We start from the raw sequence: 18,031 nt of genomic DNA on the forward strand, positions 1-18,031 counted from the left end.
CTTGGGAGAAGTTATTGCCACAAATGCCATGAGCAAAGGGCAAAATCATGTGTTGTTATTGCATCCATTAGCATATTACGTTTTGGTAACACAGTATGACTGAAATTCATTCTACAATTAGGTCATAGGTACAGCATAATGTCATCGTTGTCAACGGTTCAGCTCTTTTCACCAGAACGGTATAGCCCAGGTTAAATATTAACAATTCAAAACTGTATTTTTCTTCTAAAATTCCAAATTGTTAATCCCTTGTTCCACATAGTATTGGTCTATTCAACTGCAAGAACCAGAAACAGGTTAAGTATATTATACTGTACTGTTATTTGCTGGATGTATTATTAAGTGTTACCCATTCTTTCATAAATATAACAGATGTAAATTCCTTCATGCATTTTTTTTTTTTTTTTTTGGTGATTTCAACTCCAATTTCAAAAAAAGTTAAAAATTAAAATGAAAAATAAAGTGTTTGCAAAGAATTGTCCTGCAGGATTAGGAGTTGTCGTGTTGGTGTAAAATATGCATGATCACCAAAGAAGAAGAGCCGGTCCTGAATCGGGACCTTACCATCTGGTATCTCAGGGAACCTGCGCTCATCAGCAAATCTCTGTCCAACCCCGGATGCACGGAGAGAAAACCAAGGATGTACGCCAAGTGCAGCCTCTGCCAAATAAAATATCCTAATTGCATAACATCCTCCTGTCTTTTTTCGCATCATATTGTTTCATCATTGCTGCTCCCTGTAGTGGTGACCGCGCTAAGGTTTTTCCGGGTAATTCTCTATTTTTGGGACTTAGACTACAGGGAAACAGGGGAGGAGGAGATGAGGCGTGTTTTGCAACAACAGTTCTCAGCCAAAATTTGTACCAATTACTTTGCAATTACATGCTCAGCTTCTTAACGTAATAGTTTGGCATTGTGGGAAAGAAATGCCTATTTTCTGATTACCAAACCATGGAGCTACAGCCAGCAGGGTGAGACGGATAACTTTTTAAAGCTATAGTGCGTAACTTTTTGATATTTAAATGACATTCAAGCAGGGCCGGCGCTAGCCAGGGGCCAGGGTGGGCCGTGCCCACCCAAATGTGGGCTGTGCCCACCCAATCAAAAAAAACTTTAACAAAAAAAGGTTTTTTTTAGGTGGAAGTCCAGGCCCACTATCGGAGGGACCTGTTCATTCGCTCTCCAAGAAAATGTCAAATAAAATTCAGACAATTAATTAATACTAAAGAATATACCATTACCATGCATTGCTTCTAATTGTATTATTGGGTGGGCACTGGGCAGGACAGCCTGCCTCCAAGTTACCCACCCGCTTATAGTGGTCACTGGTCAGCAGAGCCGGCCCGAGGCATAAGTGAATGAGCGGTTGCTTAGGGTCCCGACTGCCAGGGGGCCCCCCCCAATTTTTTTTTTTTTTTTTATTTTTTTAAAGTTTGTGTGTTTGATATCAACATCATATTATGTAAATGTAAATTATCATACAATAAAAGTAATACAATGTTTTGGTAGATAGTTAATAGCTTAATAATTGAATCAGTTCATCTGGGAGGTAATCCGAGGTTAACTGATCACGTCACGTTCAAGTCCATGGCATGCACAGTGTGTATTGAGTTTATTTAAAAATATTTGAAAATGGGGCTGCCCTCAGTTGCCCATGCACTGTGTATAGTCTATAGCCTATTTCAGCCTCGTCTGTGGAAAAAAAGATAACTGGACAACAGAGTTCTTCTGCTTCGTTCCTCTCACTGCATTTAAATGCATTCATTATATTACAGAAAAATATGTCCCGTAAAAGAAAAAGAGCACCAAGCCCAACCCAGAGGACCCTGCATAATATTGTATTTCAAATTTATATTTCTATGGAAAATCCATGTGTCCTTCTTCAATAGCTTCTAATTCATCCGACCCAGTGTCTCCAAATTATTTGTTCACACAAAATTCCTCAGACTTAGCCTCTTAATTGTCCTCTCAAAGTGCACCAGATTCATGCATTTCACTTTAAAAAGGCAAAAAAAAGCTCCCGGGGGGTCATACCCCCGGACCCCCCTAGCAGGGTCGTGACCTTGGCTGGCTACTATTTTCACCCAGCTGGACATCGGAGGCAATAGTGGAAAGACTATATATCTATATAGTGTGTATAGTATATAGCTCTGGACTACCACCATCCAGGTTGCCCAGTCCCAAAGCTTTCTCTTCTATCAGCTCAGGCTGCCTACAGTTAATACTGCGATTTAAAAAAAAGATACATTATGTTGTATATAATGTATATTATATGTTATTCATAAACATTTTGGGAAAAAAACATCCAAGAATTGAATTTCCCACACAGCAACACTCAAAGTTTATTTGCATATTGTGTTCTACACAATTCACAGTAAATGTGCCAAAAAGCAGACGCAGATATCTTACAAGGGCAAAAAAATTCTGCTCTCGCATCTTCGGTCTCTCTGCCCAGTGTGCCCACCTAAAATTTCTGCAGGCCCACCCTAATCTAACTGTCAAGAACCGGGCCTGCATTCAAGCCATCGCCAAACGCGAGTTGACACAATATTGAATAAGCCTAACTAACTGACTGGGTGCAGAAACTAGAAAATATTCTGACATTATTCAAACTAATTCAAAGTATTTCGTACTGTGCTGTGTTAACATCATGAACATGTATAATAACTGCTGTACATATGAGGCGCAGAGGGAGGAGGTCCACACTTGCACAAGACATCTGTCGGTCAGTCTGTTTTCTCTGCAAAGGGGGCAAAACTGTGGAACCTCTTGCCCACTAGTCTAAAACTATAGACTAATAGCAACACTTTTAACAGAGAACTTAAACAACGGCTCAAATCAAATCAACAGTGCTCACACAAATAATTTACAACTGGTTTATTGTTTGATCATGCTGCCTTTGTTTTACTCTACGTAGCCTATATATATATTTGACTCATTATATTGCTGCTCTGTACTCTATTGTATACTGCATTTTTAATCTTTTAATTATCATTGTTTTATCAGTATTTGATCTTGTTTCTGTTTTGTTTAGTTTATTTTGTTGTTTTTAAAGGAGCCTCCTGTGGACAGGTGTTGTAAACTAGCATTTATGCTAACACACTGTAAACGATGCATCTGGTTCATCCAATGGCATTGTCATGTCCATGTCCAAATAAAATCTACTATAAGTAAACTGAAGTAGAAAAATAAATTTCACTTAACAAATTCAGACAACAACATCTTGCACAAACAGGAACTTTCACACAAGAAAGCAACACATTTTACCCAAGAGGAAACCACCCCCAAACTCCCATCCATTAAGATAGAAAAAAACATTTACATTTACTGACACATGGGCCTACACCCATAGCTACACTAACTCCTAAGTTATTAGAGATTGTTATTATATTCATTTCTCACTTAAATATATATATATATATATTAGTGGTGGGCCGTTATCGGCGTTAACGTGCTGCGTTAACGCAAAACTCTTATCGGCGATAAAAAAAATATCGCCGTTAATCTCTTATTCCACCTCCTGTTCGGCTCAGGGGAGATGGTTCCCTCCAGGGCCGATGGCTGTTCGCCGTCAGGGTGAACCCCCTTCCGTGTGTTCTCTGGTCGGGTAATAATAGCCGGGGGCCGTTGTTGACACTTGAGGAGCCTTTATTGCAGGAGCGAAGCTTCTCTCACACACCCGCCGCTCTCTCTCTCCATCACTTGCCCACGACACACACCACCTGGCTGCAGGATCGCTAATGTAACACTCAGCGCCAAACCCCCTTCACAAATCTGTCTATTCAATGTTTACTTATGAATGTATCCATGTACGTAACTCTGACATGTACATAACTTAATTTATTGTTAATAATATGGTCTGTTTATAAATTCGGCATATGATTAAAGCATCTAAAAGCCCGTAATCATGTTAAACGTTTACTGTTTTTAAGTTATTAATGCCACTCGCTCCCGCAGATACAGAGCAGAGGGAGGTCTTATATTCAGCCTTTGCTAAAGGGAGTGTTGTATTATGGAACGGCCGCTGTGGTACGAAATTCCAGTCTCAACAATGTTTCCTACACGCAATTATAACTCTAGCGTCTACAGCCCGTTGTTTTCATGTAGTGTAACTTGTGTAATGTGTTACATTATTCAGCTGTTGCCGTGATGTCGGCTAACGCTGATGCTAATGATAACTAGCTCTCCGTCGCACAATAGACTGTAGGTTGGTGTTGCAGCCAGCTGTTAGGTGAAGCGCTGTCCCACAGGTAAAAGCCATGGACCTATAAAGCCTGTCCAATATTCACTCTAGTCCAGCTTCTTGAAAAGTTTATAAGGACTTTATTATTTATGTAAAAATAATATTTAATGTTTCACTTGAAGCACAACATTAATGGCTTTATTTTCTGTTATAGCCTATACCCAACAAATTAGTTTTTTCGTTTTTTTTAAGCACAAAAAACAGTGCAATGTTGTGATTTTTAGACTTATATCTGATTAAATTGTTAGAATATTATTTGTTCGCAATAATTAGACACTCGTTCTGATGACGAAATGAAAGCCACTTGGCTTGAGAAACACGTTCTCAAAGACTTACTTTGAGTCATTATTTAGGGAGCACACACATATTATGAATGAATTCAAATGAGCCATTTTAATCTAGATTAATCTAGATTAATTCCAAAATTCAATTAGATTAATCTAGATTAAAAAAATTAATCTATGCCCACCTCTAATATATATATATGATATATATATGTGTGTATATATTCTATCATTCATCACAGTTTTATTATCACAATCTTCTATGCATTTGCCAAACCATTTCTCAATTTCTCAATAAACTTTTCCATTGACAGTTATAGTTCACAAACATGTTCTTCCCCAATCAGTTTCATTTACTTGAAATGTATTTCTATCATAGAACTTTTCTGACTTCAACTTCTGGTACTAGAAGGGAATTTTTGGCCACTGCAGCTGGTTGTAAATTGGATTCACATGACAAGCCAGCGAGCAGATGCAACAGAAGAGTACAAAAAAAACGACTGTGCGTAAGAGGAAATTGTACTTCCTCCTTCATGTGTGAAGGTTCTCCATTCTGTTAGAATACGGGTTCACTCTCTTGCCGGTGACAAAATAACCCTGCTTATTATTTTGCTCCAAAAAGGTAAACGCAAACTACTGTACTTCTTCTCATCTGTACTACTGCATGCATTTGGGCTGTGTATTCTGAGTTCAGATCAGATGTGTGTCAAAGCTAATGGCTATGTTGTACGGATGAATAATCTATGAGGAGATTTGCTAAGAAAGAAGCTCAGAGATTACAGCAGGTTTGAACTTCTCCCTTTTTCAAGGTAAAGAAATCCTTCAACCGTCCGCAATACTAAAAAACAGTTTGAAGCTTTTTAGTATCTTATTTAACTTTACCATGAAAATTGGAACTGGGATTTAATCTTAAACACAGTGTATTATGTGTTGGTTTCAGACTGAACAAAGTGAGCACTGTGTAAGTAAACGTAAACAACAGAAGGCAGCTGGTTAACTTGCTGATGCAATATAGTATCAGTGCCTGGAGACATTTAAGATCCAATATACAGTAGAGAAGTATTCATTCGAGATGTATTTTGAGTTTGTAAGTGCTAGTTTACTTTATCCATTGATAAATTAGAGTGTGTCTTACTGGTTGTGGTTGGTGCATATTCTGATTAACTTGGTTTACAACTATGGTTGTGTTTTGATAAGAATTAGTCTAAACTAGGGCTGCACCTTGCGATTACTTTCCACGATTCCTCGCGTATAGAGCCGTGGCTACAACAACTGACCACACAAAGGGCCTTGTCCTCAGTTTCCTTTTGGTATGGAATATAAGGGGATTTATATACCTGGAAGTTCATGTTCTACAAATGAAAATAAACTAAATATTTTTTCTAGATTATACTTTTAAACCCCCATGCTTGAAGGCAAACACAAAATAGATTCATTATTACCAGATGAGAACTTTTAATCCATCATGTGGTGAGACAAAGTTTACATAAAATATAATTCAGCAGTTGATTAACAGAAAAGGAACAACACTGGAATGAAAGGTTGAGACTATATTTTTGGTCTCTGGTCAAATGTTCTGGGGGCAGAGAAACTCATAAACATGTTACCATGCACATCATGATGAAGTAATATCCTGTCACAAATTCCCAGAAATCTCTGATGTCTTCACAATGCTTGTTTTGTCAAACCAACAGTTAAAAACCTAAAGAGATTCCGTCATTCAGTTCACTTAAACACACGACAGAAGAAAAAGAGACACATCTTCACCAGTGAAAAGGTAAGTGATTGACTAACTGATCAGTCAGCTAACTGTTTCAGTTGTAGTAAGGATGACATAGGGGTCATATCCGCTCATTTAATGTGATTTTTTCCCCCTTTGCAGCATGCACATGTTGTGTACCGTGTTGCTTTTGGACTTTCTGGTCCTCGGCCTCTCTTCGTCTGCCTTAAATAAAGTGTGGGAAGAGTGGACATTAAAACATGGCAAGCTTTATGATAATCAGGTAGTAGTGTGAACAAAACACCTTTATTTCTCCTCCTTGTCACGGTTACTTAAACACACACACACACACACACACACACACACACACAGAGCATCAGATCATTTAGTCAGGGTTTTCTTTTGTTTCAGACTGAGATTGCCTTCAGGAGAGCAGTATGGGAGAAGAACATGCACTTGGTGTTGAGACACAACCAGGAGGCCTCAGCAGGAAAACACAGTTTCACAATGGGACTAAATCCTCTGGCTGACATGGTAAGAATCTGCACCAAAGCAACACTTTGTGATATCAACTAGGATCTGCATCGTTACTGAACAACAACAGAGAGATTTTTTTTGTCTTTATTTTTATCTACAGATTTGCTCATAACATAATAGTATTAAATCATTTGGATTATTGTTCCAACTGACTAATATATTTTATAGAGCTGCAAGCTGCTGAATTAATCAGTGGTATTGCATAAATCCCATGACACTATAACTCGCTGAAGTAGCCTTATGCCGACCATAAAAGTGACCCTGTGCAGAACGAAAGAGGGAAAACGATCATCCAAGAATGAAAATATTCAAGATCACAATTTTTTGCTATCACACAAGGGGCTTTTCTTACAAATAAAGAATCGGAGCGGCTTGCCCATACAATACATTGACCATGCCTCTATTAAGGACAGCAATGTATCAGAGAGACCTCTGGTGGATACAAACTGCATGACAAGCTCAGCAGTGAACACAAGCCTCCTCCCCCTACCCAGAACAAGTGCAGCCATATGCTCGACATAATAATCTTTGCATGATGTCTGTGCAAAGTGAATTCTCATTCATAGACCTCCGCTGGCACAACTCGGACGTTACTGACCAATATTTTTGATCTGCTTTAAATTTGCGTCCTCTTCTATGGCTTAATTTAAACCCTAACCTATAGAGCAACTGTAATCTTCCTTCACACAATCTGATTAATTTAATCCAGTATGGCTGGGCCAATCAGGACATACAGTGAATTTGGGAAGCCCTAATAAAGTTACATAAGGTACACGGACATGCAAAGTGGTTCGTAACAACGGAAATATATAAAATAACAAATGAACTGTGGTGCAAACCAGCCTTGTTGTGTGACATTATGACGAATACAGTAAGAGTGTTAAAATAACATGGAAAAAAACATGTTTTAAATGTTCTTATAATTATGCATTTCACATATAAAATGCCATACAGTTTGCTACGTAAAATAAAAATACATGTGGACTGCAGTGCAAAAATAATTAATTAAAAAAATATGTGCAAAAAAGCACTGAATGCATGTGAGAGTTAAGTTCAATGAAAGGAAATGCACTGCAAAAGAGACAAGGACAGCTGAATTGTTCCTGCCCTGTAAAAAGGATTTACAGAGGTGATATGATCTATAAATGTACAGCGTGATTCAAATGAAATGAGATGAGAGGTGCGTTGAGATGCCAGACGTGCTGTGGCATATAATAAAAAGAATGGGGATGTTGGATGTGTATGTGATTCATTTTGTTCCGTTTCTCCCAAGACTTGATAAGAATCAGAGGAACTTGTGGTTCATTTTAACGATCGCTTGTGGGTTATGTGAGGCTGAGGGACACCATGTGAGAAAATATAACATTTTCTTCCAAATATATGACACTACATCTATTTGTAAATAGTGCCATAGCCTTGTAGGGGACTGGGAGGGTGGTGCATTGTGTTCATTGCCTGCTGAAAATACACAATTTTGCAATGGTTAACAAGCTTAAACTTACTGCTGTGAAGAGGTCATCACTAAGCTTTGACATTGTAATCATTCAAAATTTATTTGTGTTTGTGTTACACTTACATGAACTTAATATCTCTTTTATTAAGACAGCTGAGGAGATCAATGAGAATCTCAACGGCCTGAAAATGGATGAGACCGTTTATTTCAGAAATGCGACTTTCAAGGAAATGAGCGGCTCATCAACACCTCAGAGTGTGGACTGGAGGAAGGACGGCCTGGTTAGTCCCGTAAGAAACCAGGTGAGCAATTGTTAGCCCTTTGTGTTCACACGTTTTAAACAATCCAATGAAATACCAGTAGCAGCAATATACAAATTTTCTCCCTCTGTTTTTTTAAAGGGGTTATGTGGGTCCTGCTGGGCTTTCAGCTCGTTGGGAGCTCTTGAGGGCCAGATGAAGAAGAGGACAGGTTCCCTTGTTCCCCTGAGTCCACAGAACCTTGTGGACTGCGGCACCAAGGATGGAAACCTGGGCTGCAAAGGAGGATTCATCTCCAAAGCCTACAGCTACATCATCCGCAACAGAGGCGTTGACTCCGAGAGTTCTTACCCCTACGAACACCAGGTCTCCCTAAGGATCATTATTTCAGTTAACTAAATTATACAAAGATTGAATCTACATATGTACCAATGCACAGGTACTAACTTTTTGTTTCTTACTGATTTTTTTGTTTCTTTTTTATACTTTTTTTAATTCTTCTACCTTTTTTCTCTGTGTTCGGATTGCTTAAAGGTGGAGTCAGTGATTCTGGAGAATGCTTGTTTCAAAATCAGTGAATTTCACCTCTTGATCCTCCGCCTGTTTGTAATGTGCACTGAAGAAAATCCAGTGTTATTACACACCTTAGGCTCTGTAAATAGGCATGTTGCAATTAGGCCCCCTTTGTTTACTTTCACTTTTTTTTCAAACCATTTTACACTTGTACTACACTGTGTATGTACACTGGATTTTTTTTCTCCAGTGCACACGCAGTACAGAGAGGTAGTGGATCGTGAGAAGATATTCACTGATTATAACAAAAAAGTGATTTTAACCACAAGCGCTGACTCCACCACTTCCGTCTTACTTCATACTTTACTTCCTTTGATTCTTTCTCCCTTACTTCCTTAAATACTGCATTCATATCAAAATACCTAACTTCCATAACATTTGTTTGCTATCTTAAAACACATAAAATGTACATTATAGTTACCAGAAAATTGACATTTTATATGTATAGAACGGAAAATGCCGGTATTCTGTCGCGGGAAATGCCGGATACTGCTCTGATTACCACATCCTCCCAAAAGGAGATGAGAAGACGCTGCAGGCCGCGGTGGCCTCAGTGGGACCAGTGGCTGTGGCCGTGAACGCCATGCTGTCATCTTTCCATCTGTACAAAGGAGGTGAGGCTTCAGAATGTCAGGGTGTAATGCAGAGACGTCAAAAATGATGATAAAACTATTCTTTGTAGTAGTGAGTGGAAGCAGTTGTATGATATTTTCCCATTAATGGATAACAGGACATCTACATTATTTCATACTTTGGTTGCTAGAAATAGATCAGGTTTTGCAAGCATTTTTCTCTTCCATTTATCTGATGTTGAACTTTCTTTTTAAATATATTTTGTAAAAACAACGACTTTTTGGGGGGGTGGGGGGTATTCCATGCTTGACATTTGACTTGAATATCTTTCTTTTGTGCCACTTCTAAAAAGTTTTTTTCTCAAAACTGTGGAGTTAAACATGGTTTCTTCTATATTTATGACAGAACTTTAATGTTTCTCCATAGAAAGAGTGAAATTAGTTATTAAACAGAGTGCTTAAGGCTGACATTCACATTATTTTTCTATACACAGTATACCAAAGATTTTTGTTGGATTGACAGATTTTTACAATTGACTGTTTCCCCTTTCTTTTCTGCAAAATGCCCACACTATTTTTATATTTTATTTAAATTTTCATGTGTATTTCAGGGTTATACAACGTTCCCAGCTGCAACCCAAAGTTCATAAATCACGCTGTACTGGTTGTGGGCTACGGCACAGATGGAGGACAAGACTTCTGGCTTGTGAAAAACAGGTACATTAGTATATCTTGACTGGATAGTTTAGAAGGAGTTTACCTATAAAATATGTAGGCTAACCCCACATGTGAAAAGAATCAATGGCTCTGCAATTGTGGCCAATATTCAATATTTATTGTAAGTGTTTGTGTGATTTCAGTTGGGGAACTGCATGGGGAGAAGAAGGCTTCATCCGAATCGCCAGAAATAAGAATAATCTCTGCGGCATTGCCAGCTTTGCAGTTTACCCCTCTCTGTGAAAGTTGATCTGTCTCAACAATCATCTTGTCATTCCACAAATTTAATTCATTCAAATCAGATTAGATGTTTGTTGTATTTTTCTGCAGATGCTGCCCTGCTAGTAGACAATACAATGTAAAAAGGTTTTTAAAAAGTACATGCTTTAAAAATGTACATCATCTTTCCTTCGTAAAAATAATTTTATAAATCTGATGTGTGTTTTTTTTTTATTGTTTGTATTTAAATGATGGATTTGCATTATTGCATTGAAATGAACTAAATGCATTTAATCAAACTTGTGGCAATTAAAGGGGAAGTTAAGTAAGTGATATTTCTTGTTAATATATGTGTTAAATGACTCTCAGCAATCACTTAAACAGTATGCAAAGTTCACAACACAGATCTCCCAGTCATTCAGCTTTACAGTAATTTCCATTAAAATTTTTGAGTATCCCTCTCGTTTTATCCGATCAGGAGACAGAGCACTATAAAGAGGCGGGTCTCTGTGCCCGTGCTCTCCATTGCGGCACTATCTGAAGAAGACGGCTGCACGTTCATGTGGTGGTGACATAGGGACGAGGGAGGGTGACTGCACTGACAGGAAGTTAGCTAAAATGACTATATCACTAACTGCTCCTTTAAGGAAGAATATGTACCATCTGCCTATTGAGAGGCAAGTGGGTTATTGTTGCAGTAGAGGTATTCCAATATTAAAGGATTTTTTTGCTTTGTTTATGTTAAGTGAGAATGATAGACCTTTACAAAAATAAAATGTTACAAATAAATGTTTTACAAGTTTGTACAAAAGTTTTCAGCCTCATTGGACTATTTAATGTTTTATTGCTTTGTATCATTCAATTAAAGCTGGGGGTATGTGATTTCTGATTGGTCAAAATTAATATGAGCTGTACACTTTGACCAATCAGAGCAAGGCTCTCTGTTCTTATTGGCTGTTGGGACTGTCCATTCACTTTGGCACGACTTTGTTGGTGTAGAGCGTGTCAGGGAGGGACCAGGGGGGGAACCAAAGAGAACAAGTGGAGCGGTTGAGGTATTTGGATTCGAATCTCTATCCCAACTGCCATTTTCTCCCCAAATCCTCCACCCCAGCTTTAATTGAGTTAAAATAAATATCTTTGTCTGAATTGGCTTTGACTCAAACTACTGATAGTACAGGAAGAGGAGGAGCAATAACAAAAGGGATACAGTATGTAATGGTTTGCTTAATGTTGTGTCCTACCATATTAGCACCAGTAGAAGTGGCAGTGACAGTAGTTAAAGTGGTATTGGAATTATTATTAGTAGTCCAATCATATTATGAGCAGTAGAAATACATACCTACATATCTAGCAAACCAACTCTTACACATTTGTAGCACATTTAGCTTTATTTTAGCTACATGCAGATGCAGCTGCTATTTCAGGGGTCCCCAAACTTTTTTCACTGAGGGCCACATACAGAAAAATCTACGAAGGGCCGGGCCACTTTGCAAAAATAACACATTTATCAGGACATGTAGCTGCTCTGATGTTTAGTTTCATAGTGTCTTCGTAAATTGTAATCCTTCTTCACGGCAACACTTTACTTGCACATTAAAAAGATACATCCCCCCTCTTGTTAAATGCCATTAATACACCCAGTGTTTTCTGCTTTTACGTCTAATGTCCAGCTTGGTGAAAATAGTAGCCAGCCGAGATCCCGCCCCTCCAAGGGAGGTCCGGGGGTATGATTTTTTTAAGTTTTTAAAGTGAAATGCATGAATCTGGTGCACTTTGAGAGGGAAATTAAGAGGCTAAAGCTGAAGAATTTTGTATGAAAAAAAATGTAAACACTGTGTCAGATGAATTAGAAGCTATTAGAGAAGGACACAAGGATTTTCCATAATAATTTTAATTTAAATTAAAATATTATGCAGGGTCCTCTGGGATGGCCTTGGTGGTCTTTTACTTTTATGGGACATATTTCTCTGTAATATAATGAGTGCATTTAGATTATTTAAAAATTAAAAGGGCCATATTACATTATATTTTTAAAATGTGCCGAGGGCCAATCAATCAGTTTTGACACCCCTGCACTAGTGGGTTAACTAAGAAATGCAAAAAAAATTAAAAATAAAAAAAATTCAAAGGGCCATATTGCATTATATTTTTAAAATCGGCCAACTGCGGCCCGCGGCCCGCTTTTTATTGGCCCGCGGGCCGTAGTTTGGACACCCCTGTGCTATTTTATCTAAACAACTTTATAGGTACTAGCATATAAAGACTACAAGGATGACTTGAACATACAGTTAAGGATTTTGTTCAATTGCACCAATTTGTATTAGAAAAATCTACCTTAAGCACAAGGAAGTTGTGAGGAGCACAGAAGCAGCACACTGATGATGTAAGAGGGCTGTTATTGGTTGATCACAATGATGGTTGCTGATCCAGGAGCATCCTAATCACATGCTTGGACTTTTTCTTGTTTAGCTTTTTTGAACACTTTGCATCACATTGAATTTATTGAGCAAAATGCATTATTTTTTTCTTCTAAACTGGCTTAATTAATTTCCTCAAACCATAGATAATGCTGAATGATATGGAGGAGCAATAGGGTAGGTGAATATTGTACTTCTGGTGGCAAGATTATGAATATTTTATGATTATGCTGCTCCGTCCCAGCATGATTTGTAAATATGCTTTTTGCTTGTAAGTTAATTTCAAGTGTTTGTTTCTGCTGCCCCCAAGTGGGCAGAAAATGTAATCATGGCAGGTTTATAATGATTTGCAGTGAGCATGGTTATTAATAATTACTTCCACATTCAGCCCAGCCCACATTTTCCCCTGATTTGAGTTTCTCAAATGACATACACTGTGAAAATCTGAAATGGATAGAAAATAGTTTGTATAGGCAATCATTTCATTTCTAACATGCACATGTATTTTTTTTGTTCATCCTTCAAATTTTGCCTAAACATTTTGACCACTCACAAAATGCCTTCCCTGATTATCACCCTTAAATTCCTTGAACAACCAATTACTTTTCTACCAATGTATGGTTTACTATGCATCTAAATGTTAATTGATATCAGCTGGTGGTGGGTTAATTTATGCTTCTCCAGCTGTTCAATCAAAGCATGGAGCAGGCCTTTTGGTTCACAGGACACTTATAAATCACTTTGTTTGTTCTGATTCCTGTTCAAAGACGATAGCTTTTCCTAGATCCAGAAATGTCACGGAGCCTGCTTTTTACCATCCTGTGTGGACTTGCATCGGCCGTGATCAATTCAGAACTGGACCGACACTGGGAGCTATGGAAGAAGATGCATAATAAATTATATGCTCATGAGGTACATGGAGTCAATCTAATCACTCAACTCTTTAAGTCTTCAGTGCCATTTAGTTGAAGTTGTCTTGACTCTTTCTTCCCTTCCCTGTGCGTGTATTTTTTTTTCTTTTTAAACCTTTTCTGTTACATGCAGTAGGCCTAAACTAAAGCTCATATGAGTATTATCTGTTAATTGTGATGGATTAATTAACTTATGAATATCACATGTGGTGAATGTTCCATCTGTTTCCAGATCGAGGAGTTTGGTCGCAGGCGGATATGGGAAGAGAATTTGGAAATGATAAATGTCCACAACCTGGAAGCCTCCCTGGGCATGCACACCTATGAGCTGGCAATGAACCATCTAGGAGACCTGGTGAGTAGGTTACATGGATTTCTTCCCCAGTGTTTTGGAACTAAGTGTCTTAAAACCAAAGAAACATGTGCTACCTAGACAAATTGACATGTTGATGAGGAAAGGTTTGTTTTCATTTGTAGACTACTAAGGAGCTAACTGAATCCCTGATGGGCACGTATGTGCCCATTGACCTGGTGAGGGGTCCTTACAACATGGTCAATGTCAGCTCTTCTCTGCCAGCATCAGTGGACTGGCGGGAAAAAGGCCTGGTAACTGATGTCAAACAGCAGGTGTGGTTGCAGTAGCCTAGGTCATATCCCACAGGACATCAGGACTGTCTTTGTCGATCAAGTGTTCATTTTTTTTAATGTGCTACTTTCATGTCTTTTAGGGTTCTTGTGGCTCCTGTTGGGCCTTTAGTGCAGTTGGCGCTCTAGAAGGGCAACTCAAGAAGACCACGGGTGTCCTGATGTCCCTTAGTGCTCAGAACCTAGTGGACTGCTCCATGAAATACGGCAACAACGGGTGCGGCGGGGGATACATGTCAAACGGCTTCGACTATATCATTGCAAACAAAGGCATAGAATCTGATGCAACCTACCCCTATGTCGCCAAGGTGAACTTTGGTGACAAATGCCCATTGCTCATGTGTAAAAATTCAGCTCTGCAGTGGTTGAACTTTCACAATTGACTTGACAACCTTAGTAACTAGCTAACTTTTTTTTTCAGCGTGGTCCATGTAAATATGACTCAAAGTATCGGGCAGCTAACTGCTCGAGATACGTATTTGTTCCGGAGGGTGACGAATCGGCTTTGAAGGAAGCGGTAGCCAACATCGGCCCCATCTCTGTCGCAATTGACGCCTCCAGACGCCAGTTTGCCTTCTACCGTCATGGTGAGCAGTTGGGAATCTTTGTCAAATGTGAGGAAGTGAGTACTTAACCTGTTTGGATCTGTGTGGTTTTGAGTTGTGCCCGTTTTGTGGCCCCACAGGTGTGTACAGGGACCGCAGGTGCTCCCATAACGTGAACCATGGCGTGCTGGCTGTGGGCTACGGCACTGAGGGGGGACAAGACTACTGGCTGGTCAAAAACAGGTGAAATGGTCAATGTGAATTTTGGATTATAGGAATAGTTGCTTTTTTTTTTTTTTTATCTAAATGGTCTTTATTTGTAGTTGGGGTGCAACCTATGGCGATAAAGGCTATATCAAGATGGCTCGCAACAAAAGCAACCAGTGTGGCATCGCTCGCTATGCCTGTTTCCCCATCATGTGATCAGCAGATGGCCTAAGCTTTGGATGTATATTTCTCAACAGTAGTTGACACTATTTTAAATAAATGGCTTCATCCTTAACTGGTACTGTTTCTTTTTTTTCTTAAAGGTGCAATTTGCAGTTTTAGGGGAAGAGGATTTATTTACCTTTGCAGAGCCTGCTGTTAAAGGCCTACTTCACCGGTTTGAATATGAAGGTGTATTGAATTCTGAGATCCTATGTAGTATAAATGTGCAAAAAAAAAAAAAATCGGTTCATCCTAGCCTGAGAAAAGGCAGAAAGAGTGTTTTTTTTAACCCTATATTTCTCTTTCTCGTGACATCACAGAGAGAAATATAGGGTTAAAAAAAACGTACTTTGTAAATATTACTTTGATGTCACAGTAAAAGACATCACAGTAATATTTACAAAGTACGTTTTTTGTTAACCCTATATTTATCTTTCTGTGATGTCACGAGAAAGAGAAATATAGGGTTAAAAAAACACTCTTTCTGCCTTTTCTCAGGCTAGGATGAACCGATTTAAAAAAAAAAAAAAAAAAAAAAAAAAAAAAAAAAAATTGCACATTTATACTACATAGGATCTCAGAATTCAATACACCTTCATATTCAAACCGGTGAAGTAGGCCTTTAACATATTTTCTCTAAATGTAACTGTAATGTAATTTCAGGCATATGGAATGCAAGACTAGAATATGTTTGAAAAAACTGGGGGCCCTGCTGCCGTAGACAACAGTGAAAGAGTAACTTAAGGTAGCTTTCTAACTACAGTGTTCAAGGGATCAAATTTTTCGCTCGGAAAGTTGTTTATTCACTTATAAGACTTTAACTTAGAAAATTTTACATGTTGCACCTTTAACCGTTTCAACTTTTTTTTTTTTTTTTTTTTTTTGCACTGGAATTTTATAATTAGAAGTTTTCACTTCAAGTCATTTAGCCTGTTGACTGAGCAGGCCAGCTGGTTGTTGGTTCACTTTCTCTCTGCAAGACTGTAGATATTTAAGGAAGGTACGCTTTCTCTACAGACCTTTTTCAGTTGAAACCTATTATATTGGTTTGTGAAATTTAAGAATATTCTTGAATTACTTTGTTCCCCTTATCACTTGCTTGTAAGGGGCCAGTATGAACAGGAATGATTACAGCAAGCAAAACATTTTTAATGGGCATTGGAGTAGGCTTCTCTTAAAACTTCAAAGTTCCACTTGTCTAGTGGAATAAGCAAAATGTTAAACAATTGTGTGGCCTTTGTTATATGTAACCCATACATTTTGCTACATGACATTAGTTCTCTCAGAGCTAGAAAAACTGATCAAGCAGAAAATGACTTCATTCTGTATAATGCAAACATGACATTGTTTTTGTTTTTTTTATTACATGAGTTATTTTTAGAACTGGATAAATGGCACAAAGTGCAAGTCCCAGCATGATGTACAACTCTCACATAAAATAAATACAGCACCTTTTCATCATCACTAAAATATTGTCAATATCCAGAAGTAAATACTGAATTTACCAAGATGTTCAGTCTTCATTTACAAAACAAGACAACACACGATAGATTTGTGTCGTATTGAACCTTTTTTTTTTTGGAATAGTTTTTCCTTGATCTTTTGTTCCACAAATTCCAAACTTGCACGTACAAACATCTACAGTTTCTACACACGGTACATTGAATTTTTGAACTCACATTTAGAGTAGAACTTTTATCATTTAATAAACAGGTTGGAGTCAAACTAAAGGGGGGGAAAAAGGCAAACATCTACTCCCTCAGTCCAAAGTACAGCAAAGGGTTCTTGCAGTTTGTTTTCTGGCATGGGTCGGCCCCTTCAGGACTGATCCTGTGTGAGTTGAGACGGAAACCATGCCATAAAAAGTCCTCCATTAAGTGAAGTATTCAGTCTGTATCACTGCCATCATGTATATACTTTATATATAGAATAGAAATTCCACGCATAGGAACATTTAATAAACTTTCTCATTTTGGACGGAAGCTTTAATTTGACAGAGGGGGCTTTTTTGATGAGTTGATAAACCGTGGTCCCTTTGGATCCGGTTTTATGGGGGGGAGCATCCACTTTATTGCTTACACTTCCCCCCCCCCCCTTTTCAACAGTCATGCGGACAAACGGGAATATGTCAAATTGTATTTTTCGGACATATCTTTTAAACATTTTCATCTCCTTTCCCTAACCTCTTTTCCGTCCGTATACTGTAAATTCTACCTCTGTGACAAGACGAATTGCATGATTTACAAGCTTCCTCCTCAGAAATTCAGGCATATAAAAAAATCAATAAAAAAAAAAGTTAGTTACCTGGGTTCAAGGTAAACGAGTAGCACAGTCACCACTAACTTACTTTCAGAACACATACTCAAGTTTCACCAATTTTTTAAACCCCACGTTGATTAAGAACAATCACTGCAAGCTACAAATCTATGCCATCATACGACAATGAAAACACTAGTTCTTGCTTTAGACAAAAAACAGCTGACATACAGGACGTCCAAGAAGT

At 38.3% G+C, this 18,031-nt stretch overlaps 2 protein-coding genes across 2 annotated transcripts; both read left to right on the plus strand.

Annotated features, from left to right (window-relative positions):
• The first annotated feature begins 5,099 nt into the window (after positions 1–5,099).
• On the plus strand, positions 5,100–11,186 carry LOC307264171 (cathepsin K-like). The gene is made up of 9 exons (XM_080045462.1): positions 5,100–5,149; positions 6,222–6,304; positions 6,410–6,530; positions 6,659–6,781; positions 8,387–8,539; positions 8,639–8,863; positions 9,519–9,684; positions 10,254–10,359; positions 10,503–11,186. Exons 3-9 carry the CDS (start codon positions 6,411–6,413, stop codon positions 10,600–10,602), a joined length of 993 nt encoding a protein of 330 aa, XP_079901588.1. The 5' UTR covers positions 5,100–5,149; positions 6,222–6,304; position 6,410; the 3' UTR covers positions 10,603–11,186.
• A 2,604-nt stretch (positions 11,187–13,790) lies between these two features.
• On the plus strand, positions 13,791–15,522 carry LOC307264172 (cathepsin S-like; the record flags this gene model as incomplete). The annotated part of the gene is made up of 7 exons (XM_080045463.1): positions 13,791–13,910; positions 14,142–14,264; positions 14,387–14,536; positions 14,638–14,862; positions 14,976–15,141; positions 15,240–15,342; positions 15,423–15,522. 7 exons carry the CDS (start codon positions 13,791–13,793, stop codon positions 15,520–15,522), a joined length of 987 nt encoding a protein of 328 aa, XP_079901589.1.
• Between the last annotated feature and the right edge of the window lie 2,509 nt (positions 15,523–18,031).

This window comes from Ammodytes marinus (genome assembly GCF_949987685.1).
Source record: "Ammodytes marinus genome assembly, chromosome: 17".
In the NCBI taxonomy this organism is placed as follows: Eukaryota; Metazoa; Chordata; class Actinopteri; order Uranoscopiformes; family Ammodytidae; genus Ammodytes; species Ammodytes marinus.

Coding starts and splice junctions, on each gene's coding strand:
- LOC307264171 (XM_080045462.1), top strand. CDS start 6,411: ATGCACATGTTGTGTACCGTGTTGCTTTTGGACTTTCTGGTCCTCGGC. Junction 6,531..6,658: donor GCAAGCTTTATGATAATCAG/GTAGTAGTGTGA, acceptor CTTTTGTTTCAG/ACTGAGATTGCCTTCAGGAG. Junction 10,360..10,502: donor TTCTGGCTTGTGAAAAACAG/GTACATTAGTAT, acceptor GTGTGATTTCAG/TTGGGGAACTGCATGGGGAG.